The following is a 19,968-nucleotide window of genomic DNA, read 5'->3' as shown; positions in this document are numbered from 1 at the left end:
GACACTGGCAATTATTCTGTTTTGCTTTGGACCACAAGAAGTTGAGTGTGCTGCGGAGAGCCCAAGCGAAACTGCGCCCTGCGTCTTTTATTCTTTGAAGGAGAAAGCTGGATGGGCCATCTAAAGATGAAAAAATTAAAAATGTATAGCGCTGAATTAGAAGGCTCTCTAGGCTGAAGGTCCCCGCAGATGGGGACTGCAGCCAAGAAATTAAAATGGGCTTGCTCCTGGTGAGGAAAGCTATGGCAAATCTAGACAGCATATTAAAAAGCAGAGACATCACCCTGCCAACAAAAGTGGGCTATGGTTTTCCCAGTTGCAATGGATGGCTGTGAAGGTTGGACCATAAGAAAGGCTGAGTGCCAAAGAATGGAGGCCTTTGAACGATGGTGCTGGAGAAGACTCCTGCGAGTCCCTTGGACTGCAAGGTGATCCAACAGTCAGTCCTAGAGGAGATCAACCCTGACTGCTCTTTAGAAGGCCAGATCCTGAAGAGGAAACTCAAATACTTTGACCATCTAATGAGAAGGAAGGACTCACTGGTGAAGAGCCTCATGCTGGGAATGATGGAGGGCAAAAGAAGGAGGGGACGACAGAGAATGAGATGGCGGGATGGAGTCACCGAAGCTGTCATCGTGCACTAAAATTGACTCTGGGGGATGGTTGGGGACAGGAAGGCCTGGAGGAAAGTTGTCCATGCGGTCGTGATGGGACAAACAAAAACTTTGCAACTAACAACAACAACTATGCTGAAAGAATCTCAAAGCATAGACAGGCTGGTAGACCAAATGTTTCCATTGTTCAGAGTAAGGACACAGATGCTATTAATTTTGAGTATGACAGTATGTATGGGGTCCTTGGTGCTCTCTGTGCTTGGTTGTTGTCTTGCAGATGTTAGGAAACATCATCAGTATTTATGGGGAAATAGGTTATGGCTTTCTAAACTTGTTTCAAGGGCTGATCAAAGCCTTTGCTATTATCTATATACTAAGAGGTTATCACAGCTGACTTCTTGGTCCACCCTATGTGGGCTGCAAAACTCTAGGTGACTATTAGATGGCAGCAAAGAGGCACCAACAACTCGACTCTGTTGCCCTCTAGCTGTCAACCTGCAAAACGACTTCAGCTGAAGCCATGCTTCTGCTTCGTTTCTTGGTTGCCATTCAAGGTTCAAGGGGAAGAGCATGGCAGGGGGACTCAGAAATGTGGTGCCTCGGCTGGTTAGCCATAATATCTACCAACCGGTGTGTGACCCAAGGTCATTTCAACGGACACTTGTTGAAGTTGAGTGGGAACCTACACCTGGACTGATTGGCCCATGTGACCTGAGAGACAAAGGGGGGTGAGGGGTGAGGAGGTCTTATTCTTTTAACTATCCCTAAGTGTGAGAATAATTTAGAGCTAGCTTCACCTTTCCAAGTGCCAATATGGTATCCGCAATGAAGGATCTTCTCAGGGGTGAAATCCACTTATCTTTGCTACCAGTTCGGTAGCAATGTGAGAGTGCACATGTGCAGAGCATCAAAAATAACATCTGGGTGGGTGGGCGGAGTCTAGTACCGAGCACACCTGGCAAGTGAGTAAACGAACAGCGAGGTTAGTGAACAGCGAGGGAGGGGAATCCGCTGTGCCAAGCAATTTAGATTAGCTAGAAAGCAGGAAATCCTGCTTTCTAGCTAATATAAATTATGCAGCACAGCTGATCGTCGGAAAAAACGGTTCACCCGAACCTGTAGCAATTTTTTTGATTACCGGTTCAGGTGAACAGCTGGCGTCTTTGCTACCAGTTTGGGTGAACTGGTTTGAACCAGTAGCATTTCACCTATGGATCTCTTGAACCTGAACGAAGTGCCAGAGTCCTTACTTCCCCGAGTTCATTACTCAGAAGGATGACACTAGTGACTGATCTGAGGTTTGCAGCCCAGAACTGATCATCTTACTTAGATTAAGATTCAAGTTGTCTACTCCACAAGCGTCTGGCCAGATGAATATTCGTCTCCAGGATTCTTCTCAGCCTTGTCACATTTTAATAGACAGTGCCAGGTTCGAGGCTGGAACCATTTACGTCTGTGGCACACATCCTTTTGCTACCACAGTGCATCCCTCTTCGTAGCGCTTGGCGCAAAGTCTGAGCCGTGTGTTTTTCATCAAACCAGTTGTCTCAATAAAATGGAGCGTCAAGAGGAACGGGTTTATTTTTGGTAGAATTCAAAAATCCATCCATTGTTTTCTGGGTTTTAGCCTTGGAAAGTTTGGTAGAGAGGGCTATGATTGAAAATAAGGATAACACCTTTACACAAATGTGGTTTTTTCCAGCCAAATTTAGAAGTGGACCAAGTTGCCAGGAAAAAAAAATCATGATATGATAACCTCTTCTTTATTTCTTTGGAATCAGTCAGGAGAACAATATGTCCTGGCACGAGTTTTATTTTTCTTTCAACAACCCTCTCACTAGAGACACATTTGAGACAATTGAACAAAAGAGGGAGGGGGGAGCCACAAGGGGTAGGCTGCACATTTAGTTTCAAGGTTGGCCCTGATAAGGACTTCGAACGAACGGATGAAGTCACGCAAGGCATCCTGGGGTTAAAAATGGAAGGAATCTGGATTGGTTCACTTCGCAATGCCTCCAATACAACTCAGGGGTGGAGGAGTTGAATTCTGCTGTGGTTGCTCTATCTTCTCTACTGATAGTTAATGGTGTCATTTTCCTGTAAGATCCTCCTGGAAAGACTTTTAATTAGTGAGTTCATCCCAAAGAGCTGCCAGGTCTCAGATGCTTTCTCAATGCCATCATGCTCTTCAAGCAACTATTTCATATACATGTGTGTGGGTATTTATATGTGCATGCATATAAGCATACATGTGTATATGGATAAAGGTAAAGGCTCCCCTCGCACATATGTGCTAGTCGTTCCAGACTCTAGGGAGCAGTGTTCATCTCCGTTTCAAAGCCGAAGAGCCAGCACTGTCTGAAGACTTCTCCGTGGTCATGTGGCCGGCATGACTAAATGCCGTGGGTGCATGGAACACTGTTACCTTCCCACCAAAGGTGGTCCCTGTTTTTCTACTTGCATTTTTACATGCTTTTGAACTGCTAGGTTGGCAGAAGCTGGGACAAGTAACAGGAACTCACTCCATTACCTGTTGACCTTCTGATCCACAAGCTCAGTGTCTTAGCCACTGAGCCACCTCTGTGCATATGTATGTAGTATAGCAATAGCATTTAGACTTATATACCGCTTCACAGCGCTTTACAGACCTCTCTAAGTGGTTTACAGAGTCAGCATATTTTGCCCCAAACAATCTGGGTCCCCATTTTACTGACCTTGGAAGGATGGAAAGCTGAGTCAGCCTTGAGCCTGATGAGATTCGAACTGCCAAATTGCAGGAAACCAGCAGGCAGCAGAAGTAGCCTGCAGTACTGCATTCTAACCACTGCGTCCACCATATGTTCATCTAGTAGTTTGGAAGCATGCAAATGCGAGTAGATTAATAGGTACCAATTTGCTGGGAAGGTAAAATCATTCTTGTGTACCTTTGGCATATAGTTATGCTAGACACTTGACCATAGAAAATGTCTTTGGACAACACTGGCTTCCACAACTGGACATGGAAAACTTTACCTTTATGTATTTGTATTTTTTAAAAAAGATCTATAAATTTATCTTGATTTCAAAGACTTCTTTGAAGGGAAGGGAAGGGAAGGGAAGGGAAGGGAAGGGAAGGAAGCCCAATGCTAGTCGTTATATGTCCATGACAGCCTTTCAACATTTTTTAAATAATTTTTTATATTTTTTATATTGTTTATACATATCACTGCGTGAATGGTGTGGTAACTGGGTAACGTACATTTCAGTACCCATAAACATAGTCTTATTATTCCTGCAGTAAATAATTCATTTCATTTCCATTGTTACATATTATTTATACATGTCTTTTATTATCACCCTTTCTGAACCATCTTTCTGTCCTTTTATTTATCTTAACATATCAATATATAATTATTAATGTTCCCCCACTATCTTCTATCCCTATTCTAAGTTTTTCCCCCTTTCATATCGCTAGAATATTCAAACATGTGTTTCCACCTATTTTGTGGTTCATATTTCCTTAATTAAATCAAAGTTCCATCCTTCGTTCTTCCATTTTTCAGTATCTCCTTATACAGTTTTAGCATCAATCAGGATCATTTATACATTTAGAGCATTTCTATTCAACATCGTTCAACATTTTTTAAAAAAATTAAAATTTTTAATAATTAAATATTTATCATCAGAAGAAATGGACCATTGGCAGTCCACTGAATGAATAGAAGGTGTTAGATACTTGTTCTAACTACAGTGGTTTCCACCAAGGTCCTCTGTTCCAGCGGGAACAGAGGTTTAATCCTATTGGTCGGAGGGTCTGACGGCTCCCTTTAAAAGGGCTGCTGTCAGACTCAACCTTCGCTGAATTGTTCTCACTTGTTGTACTTAATAAAGAGCTTTTGTTACCGTTAAGCCTGTGTGTACTTATCCATTACCCAGGGGTGTCCAAACTTGGCAACTTTAAGACTTGTGGACTTCAACTCCCAGAATTCCCCAGCCAGAGCTGGCTGGGGAATTCTGGGAGTTGAAGTCCACAAGTCTTAAAGTTGCCAAGTTTGGACACCCCTGCCATTACCCAATCCAACAGAAGGGCTTTTGATATGACACATGGTATCCTACACCTTGGTCCACAGAGCTACATAGATCCACTAGATTTGCAACAAGGAGAGAGTCTTCAAGTCAGATTTGACTTCTGGCAACTGCCTGGACCTACTCCCAGATGTTTTCTTGGTAAGGTTTTTGAGAAGGAGTTTGACATTGCCTCCTTCCCACAGCTGAAAGGTAGTGACTGGCCCCAGATCACTTACCTGGCTTCGTGCCTAAGGCAGGACTAGAACTCACAATTTCCTGGAAGCGAAATGCCTTTTAATAAAAATTTATTACTTTAAAAAAAGGGTTACCAGACCCCTTGTGACTCCATCCTTCCTCCAGTAGACTGAAAATAACTTTCGTAAGTTGAGTAATAAGTTCATATTACAACTTAAAGCTGATGGGATTATTGAAACCAGGATTCAAATCGTATCACAAAAGACAAAAACTCTTTAAATATTTAACCATTTTTATTTCAGGTTTGCCACTGACACACAAATAGCAGAAAACTGACATATAGTATACATGGTATACACCAAGCACCCAGTACCATAGGCATTTCCATCCTTTTGCTGTATATTTTGCAAAAGAACTATTAAAAACCCACATACAATTAAAAGCCCTTCTTTCCCCCAATGTCACTAGATCCAAAACAAGGACTTCAGTGCTGTATAGTTTACGAAACTCAACTGTTGTGGAAGTGAAAAGTTTAAGGCAAGGCTCTGAGAAACATGATAGGCCAATCCATGAATAAAGGGGGAGGAGAAATCTTGAAAAAACATCCAATCAGATCCATCTTCAGGGAATCAACATTCTGCTTGAGGTCTGCGCTTAATCTACATTTGCATTCCCGATGTATTGTAGGATATTCCCTCCTTTTTTATATATATTTAAGATATTCTGAAACTCTTTGGACAAGTCTAAGACTCTCCAATTCCAAATTTCAGAATTCAACGGAATGGAATGTCCCAAAGATGCTTTCTTTAAAAGGCAACTGGACTTTTTTTTTCCTTGAAGACATTTCGCTTCTTATCCAAGAAGCTTCTTCAGTTCAAGTCGGAATTGAAGAAGCTTCTTGGATGAGAAGCAAAATGTCTTCAAGGGGGGGAAAAAAACAAAGTTCAGTTGCCTTTTGAAAAAAAGCACCTTTGGGACAACCATGACCTGGATGACTGAGGATTTCCACAATGGAATGTAATCACAACTCATCTTAACCAGGGAAAATAGATATCTACGTTTTTGTTAGATGAGTAACAAGAGCACAAAATCTTTGACACTGACCCATTTATCAATCTAAAGAAAGAAACAAGATGCCTCTGCAAACAATAATTACATCGTGTTTCAGATATATATGTGTGAAGAAATCGTTTAGCATTTGAACCTCCCCCCCCCCTAAATAAACACACATCTGCAAAGCTTTTGGGACAAGGAAAGACAAAACATTTGAGCTGGTGGACATAACCAGAAACCTAAATTAGTTGAACAGCTGTTTCTTCTCCCCAAGGGAACTTGGGAAACATAGCTGTTTGTGTCGAGAACTGTAACGTTTTACTGACATTTCTCATTCTCCTTGCCAAACTACAATTCCTAGGATTCTTAAACCGTTCACATACACACAAACACAAATACGCACGCCATATTTATAGGCGGAAGACGGTCGCCTTCCACTGTCTGTCGTTTGCTTTCCTCAGAGACGTAGATAATCGTACACCATAGAATTAAATGGATTTAGTCATCCCCTTTTCTCTAAATAAATGGGAGCGATGGATTTCATAATGTCTCTTTACCCTACCGGCTCCGGAATCGCTTAGAGAAAGCCTTGGCAGGATCGTAAAAAAAATTTAAATGGACAAAAGCTTGTGGTGTAATCAAAACCAGAAACTGACCTGACAATAAGAGGAAGTGTGAATTTTTATGAGCTGGCGGGAGCCAATACATCTATCTGGAAGATTAGTTAGGCCTCAGAAATCTTTGACATTGTTCTTTAGCATCTGACATGCAGCGCCTCAGAACAGCCATACTGGAACATGTCCATCACCCAACTGGTTCCACAGCCCCATGTTCCCATAAATATTCAGTGACTCATGCTTCCTTCGAATATGGAAGTGTGTCATAACCAGCATGACACATAGAGACAGGCCATGATTGATTATTCCCCACGAGCCAATTGGAAAACCAAGTAATGGTGACCAAGACCAGCTGCAAATTTGACAAGTGACATCTACATAATTTTTTTTTAAAGGCTCCAAAATGGGTTCTAAAGCCAACCTGTTACACAACTTAACTTTCCTATTTAGCGACGTTTGCAGCGGACAGATCGCACTTTCTGGAATTTCTCATCTCTAGAGACGTGCTGGAATTATTAACCTACTCAAGGACCTATCCATACCAAAAAAGCATATATTATTGTTGTTGTTGTTGTTGTTGTTGTTGTTGTTGTTGTTGTTTATACTAGGTTAGCTGTCAAAAAAAACTGGGGGCAGAGGCAAACAAGAGCAATGAAGTGCACCAATGGCAATCTTGCTCAAATACATGCCACATTTTTTTTGAGTAAAATCAGATAGTTAACTTTTTAAAAAGTAGCTGAATTCACTCTGAAAATGATAATGAAATTGATAAAATATCAAAGAACTTCTTAAACGTAACAGGGTTGATATTTTCGATAGGAAAGCTTTCAAATAAAATTATGTGTTGGAAGCATGAGGAATTTCTGGTTTGGACTCATCAGATTTATTTTAGAGCCTTTCAGAACTTCATTAACTAAATTCTATACAAAAGTCTAGAAATAACAGCAGTGAAAGCACCTTGGCATTACAGTACTGCTAGAGACGAAGGACAACAAAAACAATTCTCTCCAGTCCAGAAAACTTAGCATTCTACACACTACGCTATTGGCCAATGAATCTTCATAATTCTTCTTCCTACCATCTCAAGGTCAGGAGAAGCCTTCCCATCAAAGGTCTAATTCTCTTCCTCTAAATATGTATGTATGTACTGTATGTATGTATGTATGTCTCTCTCTCTCTCTCTCTCTCTCTCTCTCTCTCTCTCTCTCTCTCTCTGTGTGTGTGTGTGTGTGTGTGTGTGTGTGTGTGTGTGTGTGTGTGTGTAGGTTTCCATGGAGCCATTTCAACAGGTCCGGATATGGCTTCATGGAACATAAGCCCCCGTCATCTTTGCTCGTGGTTTTGTGAGTATAACACATTTTTAAAAACAAAGAAAACCCTGTAAACATTCTTGAAGTTGAGAGAGGAACGGTCCTTTTTTTTTTTTTTTTTTTTTGTAAATAGAAATCCTATTCAAAAATAGAACAAAAAAACCTCATATCCGAAGCACCATTTCGGGGAAAAAAAAAACCAAGTTCCTCTCTTTGCTACATGCGGCAGAAAAGAAGCCTGTGATTATTTCGGGGGAAGGCATGAAAAATCTGGAGGAAGAATGTAAAGTCTTAGAAGCCCTAGGACAGGGATGTCAAACTCAATGTTATTGCAGACTGCATCAGGGTTTGTGTTTGACCTCATTGGGGGGGGGGCAGGCCAGGGGGGGCGTGGCCAGCTCGACATCACTTCTGTCTGGGATGCCTGTGGTGGCCCGAGCACTCTACCAGTGAAAACGGGTTCCCGAAGTCCATTTGTGGCTGCCATGGCTTCCATGCAACCCTCTGCCAGTGAAAATGGAGCTCGGGAGCCCATTTCACAGGCAGAAGCACTGCAGGCCAGTCCTTTGCTGTTTCCAGGGCAGCCCCATGGGCCAGATCCATAGGCCCCGGGCTTTGAGTTTGACACCCCTGCTCTAGGATAACTGGTCTTTCACCAAGATACACATTTGAGAGCACCGAAGACTTTGGCTTTTATTTCTACTCCAGACTTCAAAGTCTGCATTTTGGGGTGGGGGATGCTGACAATTATTACAGAATCCACAGATATCAAACCCAACTTCTGCAGCCAAAGGAAGTGGGAAAAGGAGCAGTGATGGGTGGCAGCCATCAAGACTCAGGCATCCCTTGAAATAAATCCAGGAGCAAAACATGAAGGGGTGGAAACTCTTAAGGCCAAAGTTCTTCCATCCTAGGACTTGTTCATGTTATTTGATCGTCCGTGGTAGTGGCTTTCTCCGGAAGGTTTCCTAGGGCATCTGTACCTCAAAGCTGCCATGCATTTTACCCCACAATTTAAACCCACTTGGAAGGCATGGAAAGCACTTGTAAAAGAATGATCACTGACACAAAAACATAAGACATGTCAGTTCTCTTTCATACAATGCTATGGAAATTGGACTGTCTTCCACAGCATTGCCAACAGCTGTTTTCACCTGCAGACAGTAGGAATGGCATGTTGTTTGCCTATTCATTCGTTCTTAGACTGACAAAGGCTAGTATAATGATTGCTGTAAGAAATTCCAGCATCTGCCTAAGACAGGGGTCAGCAAGCCGTGGCTCTGGAGCCGCATGTGGCTCTTTCATCCCTCTGTGCGGCTCCCTGTCGCCAGTCGATAAAAGGAAAAAGGACGCTGTGCTAGAAGACTCTATGGTGGGGGAATCAGACTTCTGTTTAGCAGAGGAAAAAGGATGTCACGCTAGGAGGAGACTCTATGGTGGGGAACGAGACTTCTGTTTGGCAGAGGAAAAAGGATGTCACGCTAGGAAGAGACTCTATGGTGGGGGAACCGGACTTCTGTATGGCAGAAGAAAAAGGATGTCACGCTAGGAGGAGACTCTATGGTGGGGGAACCGGACTTCCGGTCGGCTCCAGAATTGAATGGGGGGCTTCCGGTTAGGACCTTTGTGGCTCTTTGAGTATATAAGGTTGCCGACCCCTGGCCTAAAAATATTGTCCAGTGTTTCCAAAGAAAGATGTAGAAACTGCATCCTAAACCAAAACCCTAGATTATGAAATCAAGGACCTTGACTCTGGATAGTGTTTTATTTCATGTATCGTTTGTCCTGCCCTGCTTTGCCTTAGGATGAGCCATAGGATTGCATTCCCACCTGGTCTATCTAATGGGAAGGTACGAACCAAATACTACACTTGAAGCTATCTATAATATTCAGGAATATTCTGCTTTTCATGAGATGGGAACTATATTTTTTTACATGCCCTCAGGTGGAAAAACAATAGCTATTTCCAACAATTCAATTTTAGTGTATAGAATTTATATAGAAAACATTAAGGTGCGATACCACCATAATAGGTCCTCAGCGCAGGACAACAGAGGATGCCTCCGTATTACAGATAAGACTGTTGCTCAATCTAACACAATAACAAGAGTTGGAAGGGACCTTAGAGGTCTTCTAGTCTAACCCCCTGCTCATGCAAGAAGCCCTATACCATTTCAGACAAATGGATAGCCAATCTTTTCTTTAAACCCTCCAGTGTTGGAGCATTCACAACTTCTGGAGGCAAGTTGTTCCACTGATTAATTGTTCTAATTGTCAGGAAATTTCTCCTCCGTTCTAAGTTGCTTCTCTCCTTGATTAGTTGGGTATTAGTTACAACAATACTTTCTCTCTTGCTTTCTGATCATGTTCAAGTGCTCCAGCAGAATCATTCTGGGAGCATTAAGTTCATCCCCTTTTCATTTTTTATTTTCATAAAAAGTTAGCCTGGCCTGAATCCAAACTCCAATGTTCAGGTGTTTGCATGTATTTTGCAGATGTATTCTGGATTGGAGAATTCTAACATGAAACAGTGACCCTGGAGAATATGTGGCCTTAAATAACAAAAGCAGGGAAGAAAAGTCGAAAGAGGCATCCCTGTTCAAACTAAGGAACAGGAAAATAAGATGCAGCTCCACCTTACCCAACATGGTAGATCTCTTGGCACGAACCATAAGAAGCAGGCAAAGCCAACCCTTCAGAGGCAATTTGGTCCAGCACCATTAAAATGCACATTGCTCGTAAAATGTTAATTGGTAGCTACCAATCAGTGACTGGTTATTAGTCCTGTACGGAAGTATGAACCCCATGTGTGTCTAGAGACTTGCAATTCCATCTGAGCTAGGATATCACTTTCTTAGGGGTACCATGTTATACTCATGGAAGTCTTACAATTCTTTCGTTCTAGGTTCAATGGTACTTCCTTCTGGTCCACTATAACCCTAGGAGTTGAAGGAGGTGGGTGGTCCTAAGAGGCCCCTTTTATATTTTAGATCTTTTTTTTTTACGATTTTGGAAAGGATTTAGAGCCACGGCTCTAAGGAGTCACCTTCTTTATCTTTGGTCCATCTCAAGATAGTACTGATTTTCAGTTTCTGGCCTTGCCTTCTCCTTCAGGGCCAGAGAATACATGGCTGAATGGTGATAACTTCTAGGAGGTTTGGGCAATTTCGAGGTAGTTGTTTACTTCTGCTTTACCACTAAGTGACTAGATGGTCAAAACCTCTGTCAAGCCCCCTTCTTATTGGTACTCTTCGTCTCCCCTCTTAGAATGTTCTTGGTCAAAATGCACTATGTAACGGACCTCCTTCGACTCAGCTGGATCCCATTCCCTCCCCCCAGAGGCCATTTTTTTTACACTTTCAGCCACTTGATCAACCGAAAGTCAGAAAGTAGCGCATTTGACTTTGGTCAGTTGTGGAGACAGCCCGGTCAGCAAGGTCTCAGGGTGCAAAAGTCCAACTCCTGTGGTTTCTTCCTGAGGTTGCAGCGTTCGCGGGGCAGCAGGGTGCCACCCCGCCCTGTGCATCTCAGTATGCGCCTTTTAAACCCCCTGCCACAAGTTTTGGAGCACGAGGACCAGGGAGACGCCTCCCACGTTGGGCAAGGATCTCCGCATATCCTGATGTCAACAGGCCTCTGAGTGGCATCGCAAGAGGAGGCCATCTGGCCCAGGGCATCGCGACACAGCACCATGCGTTTCTGCAGACCATTGCCGCAAGTGACCGAACAGTCTTCCCAGTTGGTGGTAGCCCACTTGTAAGCAGGGCGTTTGTAATCCAGCTGACCCAGGTCCAGGCGGTTGGACAGGCTGAGAATACTGTTGTTGAGGACGGGAGGATGCTTCCCATCTTTACGGTGGTAGGAAGACTTGTCCTCTTTGCTTTCTTTGGGCAAGTAGAAGGAGTAGCGTACTCGAGGAGGCGTCATCTTCCCAACTGATAGCACTTCCACCGTCAGGGGTTCCTGGATGGGCATAAAGGCTTGGAGGCTTTCCACTGCTGTACTCGTTCCACTATAGCGAATCACGCTGCCCTTGACTATTAAGTCCCTTTCCACCGCGGAGACAATGAAATGTCCATTCAGAAGATACTTGCCGTGTGCATTCTTCAAGGCCAAGTAATTGTCATCACTAATCAGACCCTTGTACCCTCTCTGACGGATGTCAATGCTGGAGGCACCAGCTGGGAGGAGCACCACAAAGTTGTAGCCATGCCTAGAAGGAAGACAACAGGGAGAAGAAAAACAAAACATTAATACGGGTTCTGATGCAGCCTTCATGAGCCCCACTCAACAGCCTACCCCTTTTTATTTAGAAAGGCAGGAATACATGGCATTCACTGACAAAGCTGTGGGTCACACATCCTTAGGTGATTCACAAGCTGCAGCAGGCTCTGAGTTCCCTGAAGGGAGCCTCAATTAGCACTTGAATCCCAACACAAAGAGTTCCGACCAACCTGGATAATGGCAAGGAAATCCTGGCAAGGGATCTGCTGGAGGGAATTCTTCTGGAGCATGAACGGTTGCCTCCAACCTCAGTCTTGTATTGCCCTCCTCTCCACCCTTCTCTGTGCATACTCGCATCTAGGACAGGGCCCAGCTGCTCCTCCCCCTCGCTCAGCTCAAACCCTAAAAATAGCTGTCTCTCCACCTGAGCATGAGTGTAGATAGGCCCTGCTCTGCATCTGGCTGTGAGACCTCCTCCTCCTCCTTGCTTCTCGTCCCCGCCCGACTTCAGGATCCTCCCTAATCATTGTGGGTCGAAAAGAAAAAAGGGAAAGGGGCGCTTGTTTTGAAATGCCCGAGAGGAGGGAGGGGAGCGGGCGCCCGGCACACAGAAGAGCCGCATTAAAGTGTGTAAAGAGCCGCATGTGGCTCGCGAGCCGCAGCTTGCTGACCACTGGTCTAGCTCGATCCATTCAGTCTTTAAGCTGGCCTTTCGGTGACTCTACCCAAAGTTCACTCACATGGGTTTGGTGAACAAGCCTGAAACTTTCTTGCAGCTTTTGTTGTCTCCTCCACACACGCCACACTTGTCGAATTTCTTTTTGGAGCCAAGTTTCCCATCGCAGCCAGCTTTGATACATTTTCCCTGGACGCATAGCGAGCTAGAGTCTGGAGAACACTGTGTGCCGTCCACCACCTGGAAATCAGAAAGATAAGACTATAATCCAGTGCTGCTTTAATCGAATCCAGAGAGGGTGGAATATTGATCCATACCAATTTGTCTTGGAAACAAGTAGTCATCAGTCATCTCTGCCCCTGGTCAAGCAAAGGACCTGTTATCCTTTGCTCTGCCCATAGAATCTAATTGCCCCGCTTTTCACTAGGACTTTGGTTGCGTGGTTGAATATTCTGCAGTGCTATGTATGACAAATACCTGTACATGAATCTTGATTTTAAAAAAATATATTACTGAGCTCTTGGACACCACTTGGAAGCGGAACAGGGATGAAGATTCAAAACCACCAAAATCATTCCGAGTAGCATTCTACCTGCATTGCAACACAGGTATTGCTTGACTTATATCCAGTCACGTAATGACTGTTCAAAGTTATGATGGATCCCTATCCCCACCACCCCTAAAAAAGCTACTTAACAATCTGTTTTCATGTTCACAAATACCCATACCCCACTTCCCGGTCAAATGATCACATTATGGCAGGGGTGTCCAAACTTGGGAACTTTAAGACTTGTGGACTTCAATTCCCAGAATTCCCCAGCCAGCCATGCTGGCTGGGGAATTCTGGGAGTTGAAGTCCACAAGTCTTAAAGTTCCCAAGTTTGGACACCCCTGCATTATGGGAATTTGGCAATGGGCTTACCCTGCAATTTGCTATGTTTTTTGCTGGTCTCCAGCATTTCCTTTGAGTTTCTAGCAAAATGCACCACTTGGGAAAATTGAGCTGCTTTACAACCATGGCATTCATTTAATAGCCACAGTTCATTTAAGAGCCATTGGGGGAAAAATGTCAAAAAATCAGGTCTGGTCACAACTGCAACAACTTATGATTGTAATTCCAGGCTCAATGATGGCCGTAAGCCAAGTATTTTATCACAGAGTTGCCCATGGCTCCTATTAAAAACCAAGGCTCTGATTTGCATGGAAGGAAGCAAAATGTGATTGCAAACATTACACAAATAATTGTGAACCGAAGTGTAGTATTATCATTGAGTACATTTGTAGGTTTAATGAATCCAAATGAAGAACAAGGGAAGGTAATCCTTTGTCAGCATTGAATGTACATAAATTATGGGACTTCTCTCTTCCCATTAAAAATCTAAATAACTTTAATCAATCGCCCTTCAACAAATATCCCTTTACAATTTCTCTTTTTCTCCAAATTGAAAGTCTATTAAAATACATTCCTTTCATGTTAAGATATCCAATGGATGTGTCTTTTTTTCAACCATATTGCCTTTGGCATAAGTCCGTGCTGCCATCCAACAGACGGAGGAGGAGGAGGAGGAGGAGGAGGAGGAGGAGGAGGAGGAGGAGGAGGAGGAGGAGGAGGAGGAGGAGGAGGAGGAGGAGGAGAGGAAGAAGAGGAGGAGGAGGAGGAGGAGGAGGAGGAGGAGAAGAAGAAGAAGAAGAAGAAGAAGAAGAAGAAGAAGAAGAAGAAGAAGAAGAAGAAGAAGAAGAAGAAGAAGAAGAAGAAGAAGAAGAAGAAGAAGAAGAAGAAGAAGAAGAAGAAGAAGAAGAAGATCATCATCCAGTTTACCTTTGGGGCTAAAACATAAAAGTAGCCAGTTCCATTGGCTCGACAGATGAGTTTGCACTTATCCCGGGGAGACACCCCGGAATATTTGGGGACCCAAGAAACAATGGCGGTGAGCCGATTTGTGCTGTGGTTGTAGCCATTGAAAGCCTCACATTGTTCTTCCCGAAAACTCTTCCCTGGAACTAAGAGAAATCAGTTTCAGAAATGGTTTTTGAGGAGCTGGTTCCTACCCTCACAAATAGAGGGACTGTCTAGTGAATCTTCAGACAACATTGCACGGGTTCATAAATATGGACTTCAACATAAGCAGAGGAGGAAATCCAGCACAGCTGAACATTTTCTCTCCATAATGCCCAGATTTTTATCCTGCTTTTATTTTTATAAATAATTCAAGATGGTGAGTTATCTAATATCTCCTTCCTCCTCACATACCTAATACTCACAACATGCCTAATGCCTCACTTAATATCCCCTTCCTTCTCCTATTGTCCCACAACAACAACTCTGCAAGTGATTTGGGGTGAGAGGGAGTGACTGGCACAAAGTCACCCAGCCAGCTTTCATGCTTTAAAGTGGGATTAAAATTCTGTCTCCTGACGATTGGCTAAAAGTCTCACCATCTCCTGGTGATTGGCCCAAAGTCACCCACCCAGCTTTCATGCTTTAGGTTGGACTAAAGCTCTGTCTCCTGATGATTGGCTAAAAGTCTCACCATCTCCTGGTGATTGGCCCAAATCACCCAACTGGCTTTCATATTTAAAGTGGGACTAGAGCTCAAAAATCAGCTGGTTTCTAATCTGATGCCTTAACTCCTGGACCAAATCCTAGTTTAGCCGTGATCTCCCCTCCAAAGGAATGATCACCCATCATGACAGTTCTGCATTTGGCACCTCCATTAAATCTCACCTGAAGCAAAACAGGGATCCAAACTGCAGGAACGATACTTAACTCGAACCCCTTCGCAATACTTCCCTTCATTGGCTGGAGGGGGATTGTTGCATTGACGTTTAGCCAACTGGACACCTCCACCACACGTCCTTGAGCAGGATCCATAAGGTGCCCACTTCCCCCAGTTGCCATCCACCTGTCAGGGCATAAAAAACTGAGCAGATACAAAACTCACAAAGATGCCATCCCTATTTTTTTTCCCCCTCAAGGAACGCAATGTATTGGCTAGCTAGGACCATGAAATGCACGGACAATGCTTTTTCAGCATTTGTAATAATCATCCAATGAGGGATCATTTTTCTCCCTAGCATTTCAAAAGAGCTGACTCGTTGTGGAAACTAACAAGCAATTAAATTCACTGCTCGTGCAGATCTCTGCAATTTTCTTAAGTGGATTAAACCAAACCATAACAAAGCAAATCAGCAATGACTCAGAAGAATAGGAGTACAACTATCCAAATCCACATGGAATACCATAGTTAATTTAGATGCTTCCAAAATTCTAAATTCTGCATAATTCATGCCTGGATCAAATTATGTTGGGTTGCCTACTTAGCATATTCTTCTTTTCTGTTTGTTTGCGCATGCGAGAGTGTATCTCTGGCCTGAACTATAGACTTTGGTGAACCTCAGCCGTTGGGCTGTTCTCCACACGAAGAGTCAACAGTACTCACCCGGTACTTACTGATGTTATGCCTCTCCACACAGGCACCTTTCATGCAGAACCTCCCTTCTCCGCAGCTGGTGCCGTCAGCCCAAGGGAAGTGACGGGTCTGGCACATGATGTGACCGCGAGCCTTCCCAGTGCACCAAAGTTTGGTGCAGTATTGCATGTATGGGCAAGGCTTGGAGCCAATGCCAAAGGCCAGCTCGCACTGCTGATTGAGGTTGTAGCTGGAACCGGGAAGTTCTTGAGGCAAGGAGATGGGCTTGGTGGGTTGGTCCAAGAGGCAATCACCTGGAGTAGACAGAGGAATACAATGAGAGGTCATCCCAAGGAAACTATCTATAGCAGTAGTACTTACACTTCGAGGCAGGTGAGGTCCTCAAGGAATAGCTTTACTGGAAATATCACATTGACACAGATCTGGTAAAAACAGACAATAAAAATTCCCACGGTTTTCACCTAATTAAAAGTGAAAGTTTGTCACTTCCCCCAAACCCTCAGTCACATGATCCAATCAGCACACAGTCCAGTTGCTAGATGACCTCAGTCTCCTCCTTCTGAACACCTAGGGCAATGTCCTTGGTTCCCAAGGGAAAGCATTTTGTTTTGGCTACAGCACAGGGGTGAAATGCTATCGGTTTGGGCCAGTTCACCCCAAAATGCTACCGGTTCAGGTGAACCAGTAGTGACCATCAGCTGAGCCGTGCGATTTATATTCGCTAGAAATCACGCGGCACAGCTGGTTGTTGCACAGCTGACTGTCAGAACTTTTTAAACACTTTTTAAAGCATTTTTTACTACCAGTTTCCCCCTCCCCCCCAAAAAAAAAAACCCCGGTCGCTGTTCTACATACCTTTGCAGACTCAGAAAAGGCTTCTTAGCACCTGCAATGCACATGCACATAAAGCGAAGCGGTAGCAGACTTCAGAACATTTTACCCCTGATATAGCACCCCAGCTATCTCTATCTCCCCCCTCCCTATACCTCAGCTCCAGTATGTGTCAGCACTGAAGCAAGAAAATTAAAAAAATGGCCTCAGTTCAGCCAATTCCAGGGTTCTTCGGGATGATTTCTCTTTCTTTGTTACTGGTACTAGTCACAGAGTAGTGACAGAGATGAAAGCACGGTAATTAGGATTCCCATCTTTAAACTGTAAACTGATTTGACTATACAGGTGGGAGGTTGGCACAGAAATCTGATATAAATCCCATTTTTTTAAAAAAAAAAAGAAAAATTCTTCAGGCCAGGAAGAGTACAGTTGACCTGCTGCCATACAGTTCCAGATCTTTCTAAAATGGGTGTTCCTAGTTAGATTCAGCCTTCGCATTTCTAATGATTTACAGCTTTCCGAGTGTAAATTGTTTAGTAAAAGTAGAGGAGTGAGCCAAAACAGCTTGATGGGGTGATTATTCTATTTTTCTAGACAGCTGGTTTTAAGAACCTCCGACACCCTCAAGGTTTACCATCTCTAAGGGCCTTCACTTCTCTACTCTGCTAAGAGTAGAGTCACATAAACATCTTGATAGCATAAGATCAAGAGTTAAAAAGGTGCAGAAACTCTCCGAGATGCTAACAAAAATCTTGATGAAAGATTTTGCTTCTCTTTTTCCAAAAAGATCTCTCTTCACAGTGCTTTACTGCCCTCTCTGAGTCAGCATATTTCCTCCCAATAATCTGGGTCGTCACTTTATCAACCTTGGAAGGAAGGAAGGCTGAGTCAACCTTGAGCCTGGTGAGATTTGAGCTGCCAAACTGCAGGCAGCCGGCAGGCAGCATAAGTAGCCTGCAGTACTGCATTCTAACCACTGCACCACTATGGCTCATATCACCCTGAGTCTTAAAGAGGTTGGCCTAGTTTTGGCTTAGCAGTGTCTAGTGTTTTATAAATCATGGTCTATGGCTTTGCATTCAGTGTAAACCCATTGTGGCTTATTAACAAACCATTGTTAGAACAAAACCCAGCTTAATAAAGTACATGGAACCACTCTGAAAAAGTATTACATCACCAGCTCTGAACTGCAATAGGAGATACATTACTCATGAACAAAGGTATCTAAATTATATCTTGACTACAGTGTCTGCTCGTGATTTTATGGATCTCATCTTTAAGATTTGGAGAATCCCACAGAGATGGGATGCTCCAGCATTACCATTGGGCAGAAGACATCAAAGCATAGCCAGCCAAACAAATAGGTTTCTATCCTTGGGCTGTCAGACTCTTAAACACAACCACAATCACTCCACGCACATGTGGAAATGCATGACTAGTTTCAAAGCCGAAGAGCCAGCGCTGTCCAATGACGTCTCCATGGTCATGTGGCCAGCATGTCTAAATGCCAAAGGCACATGGAACACATTTTTACATGCTTTTGAACTGCTAGGTTGGCAGAAGCTGGGACTAGTAACGGGAGCTCACTCCATTACACGGTGCTAGGGATTCGAACCGTCGAACTGCTGACCTTTCTGATCGACAAGCTCAGCATCTTAGCCCCTGAGCCACTGTGACCCATTTTGGTGACAAGAGTATTATTTACCAGCCTGTTTCCAGACACACATCCATAGTCTCTAACCCCCTGTCTCTCTTTCATGAACCTACCTCCTCTCCCCTCCTTACCATGTCCGCTGTCCAGGAAGTCAGTGATGATGGCCGTACTACAAGGTGACCATGGGTTGATACGGTCAATTTGGATGAGAGTGGGAGACATCATATGGTTGGTCTTCAGTTTACCAAAGACTTCTTCACAAGCCTTCACGTTGTCATGGGGCATGTTGAACACATGTCCTAGAAAGAGAGAGTTATGGTTTGAAAATTGCAGGCACCATTCTGGCACTTCCAGAGAATTAAAATTATCAATGAATAGAAGTGTCTGTTTGTTTTTCCTTCCCAAGTGCTGTCTCCTCTTAAAAGGTAAAGGTTCCCCTCATGCATATGTGCTAGAAGTTCCCGACACTAGGGGGAGGTACTCATCTCCGTTTCAAAGCCGAAGAGCCAGTGCCGCCCGATGACATCTCCGTGGTCATGTGGCCAGCATGACTCAATGGCAAAGGCACACGAAATGCTGTTACCTTCCCACCAAAGGAGGTTCCTATTTTTTGCATTTTTTACGTGCTTTCGAACTGCTAGGTTGGTCGAAGCTGGGACAAGTAACGGAAGCTCACTCCATTACACAGCACGAGGGATTCAAACCGCCAAACTGCCAACCTGTCTGATCGACAAGCTCAGCATCTTAGCCACTGAGCCATCCCTTTGTCTCCTCTTACTGAAACCTTTTTTTCTCTATGCAAAAAGGAAGTTGGTAAAGAGTAAACTTAAGCCTTACTAATTCAAGAACAGTGCTTGTGTTTATGATCATGGTTGATTTGGTTATTGATTAAACTAAGGATGTCAAACTCAAGGCCTGGGGGGGTCAGATCCAGCCCACGGAGTGCTTAGATCTGGCCTGCAGGGAAACAGCAAAGGAGTGGCCTGGGGTGTCTCTGCCAGTGAAAATGGAGCTCAGGAGGGCGGCCCTCCCAAGCTCCATTTTTGCTGGCAGGGGTTGCCCGTTTTTGCCGGCAGGGTGCTCGGGCCATCATAGGCACCACCGATATGAATGATGTCAAGCTGGCCATGCCCACCCCAGCCCCCCAATGTCAAACACAACCCTGATGTGCCCCTCAATGAAATTGACTTTGACACCCCTGGATGAAACCAATTTTCTTCTCTGAACAACTGCCAAATTCAACCCATTCATATACGGTATTTTTTGGAGTATAAGATGCACCGGAGAATAAAACGCACCAAGGTTTTGAAGAGGCA

General features: G+C 43.9%; 2 protein-coding genes across 2 annotated transcripts in view; one reads left to right on the top strand and one right to left on the bottom strand.

The window, feature by feature from the left end:
* Positions 1–19,968, top strand: part of SNX19 (sorting nexin 19) — a 395,229-nt gene that overhangs the window by 183,470 nt on the left and 191,791 nt on the right. The window lies entirely within an intron of this gene.
* The window catches only part of ADAMTS15 (ADAM metallopeptidase with thrombospondin type 1 motif 15), a 42,793-nt gene continuing 27,955 nt past the window's right edge, over positions 5,131–19,968 (bottom strand). The window contains exons 3-9 of the mRNA XM_081961265.1: positions 18,784–18,951; positions 16,177–16,460; positions 15,462–15,639; positions 14,556–14,737; positions 12,801–12,976; positions 9,267–12,049; positions 5,131–9,203 (exon numbers count right to left, since the gene is read on the bottom strand). Of these exons, the coding sequence (XP_081817391.1) occupies positions 11,266–12,049; positions 12,801–12,976; positions 14,556–14,737; positions 15,462–15,639; positions 16,177–16,460; positions 18,784–18,951 (1,772 nt within the window). The 3' untranslated portion in view covers positions 5,131–9,203; positions 9,267–11,265. The remainder of the gene's footprint in view (positions 9,204–9,266; positions 12,050–12,800; positions 12,977–14,555; positions 14,738–15,461; positions 15,640–16,176; positions 16,461–18,783; positions 18,952–19,968) is intronic.

This window comes from Natrix helvetica, assembly GCF_964273705.1.
Source record: "Natrix helvetica genome assembly, chromosome: 8".
Taxonomy (NCBI): Eukaryota; Metazoa; Chordata; class Lepidosauria; order Squamata; family Natricidae; genus Natrix; species Natrix helvetica.
This window is presented reverse-complemented; position numbering and strand designations above follow the sequence as displayed.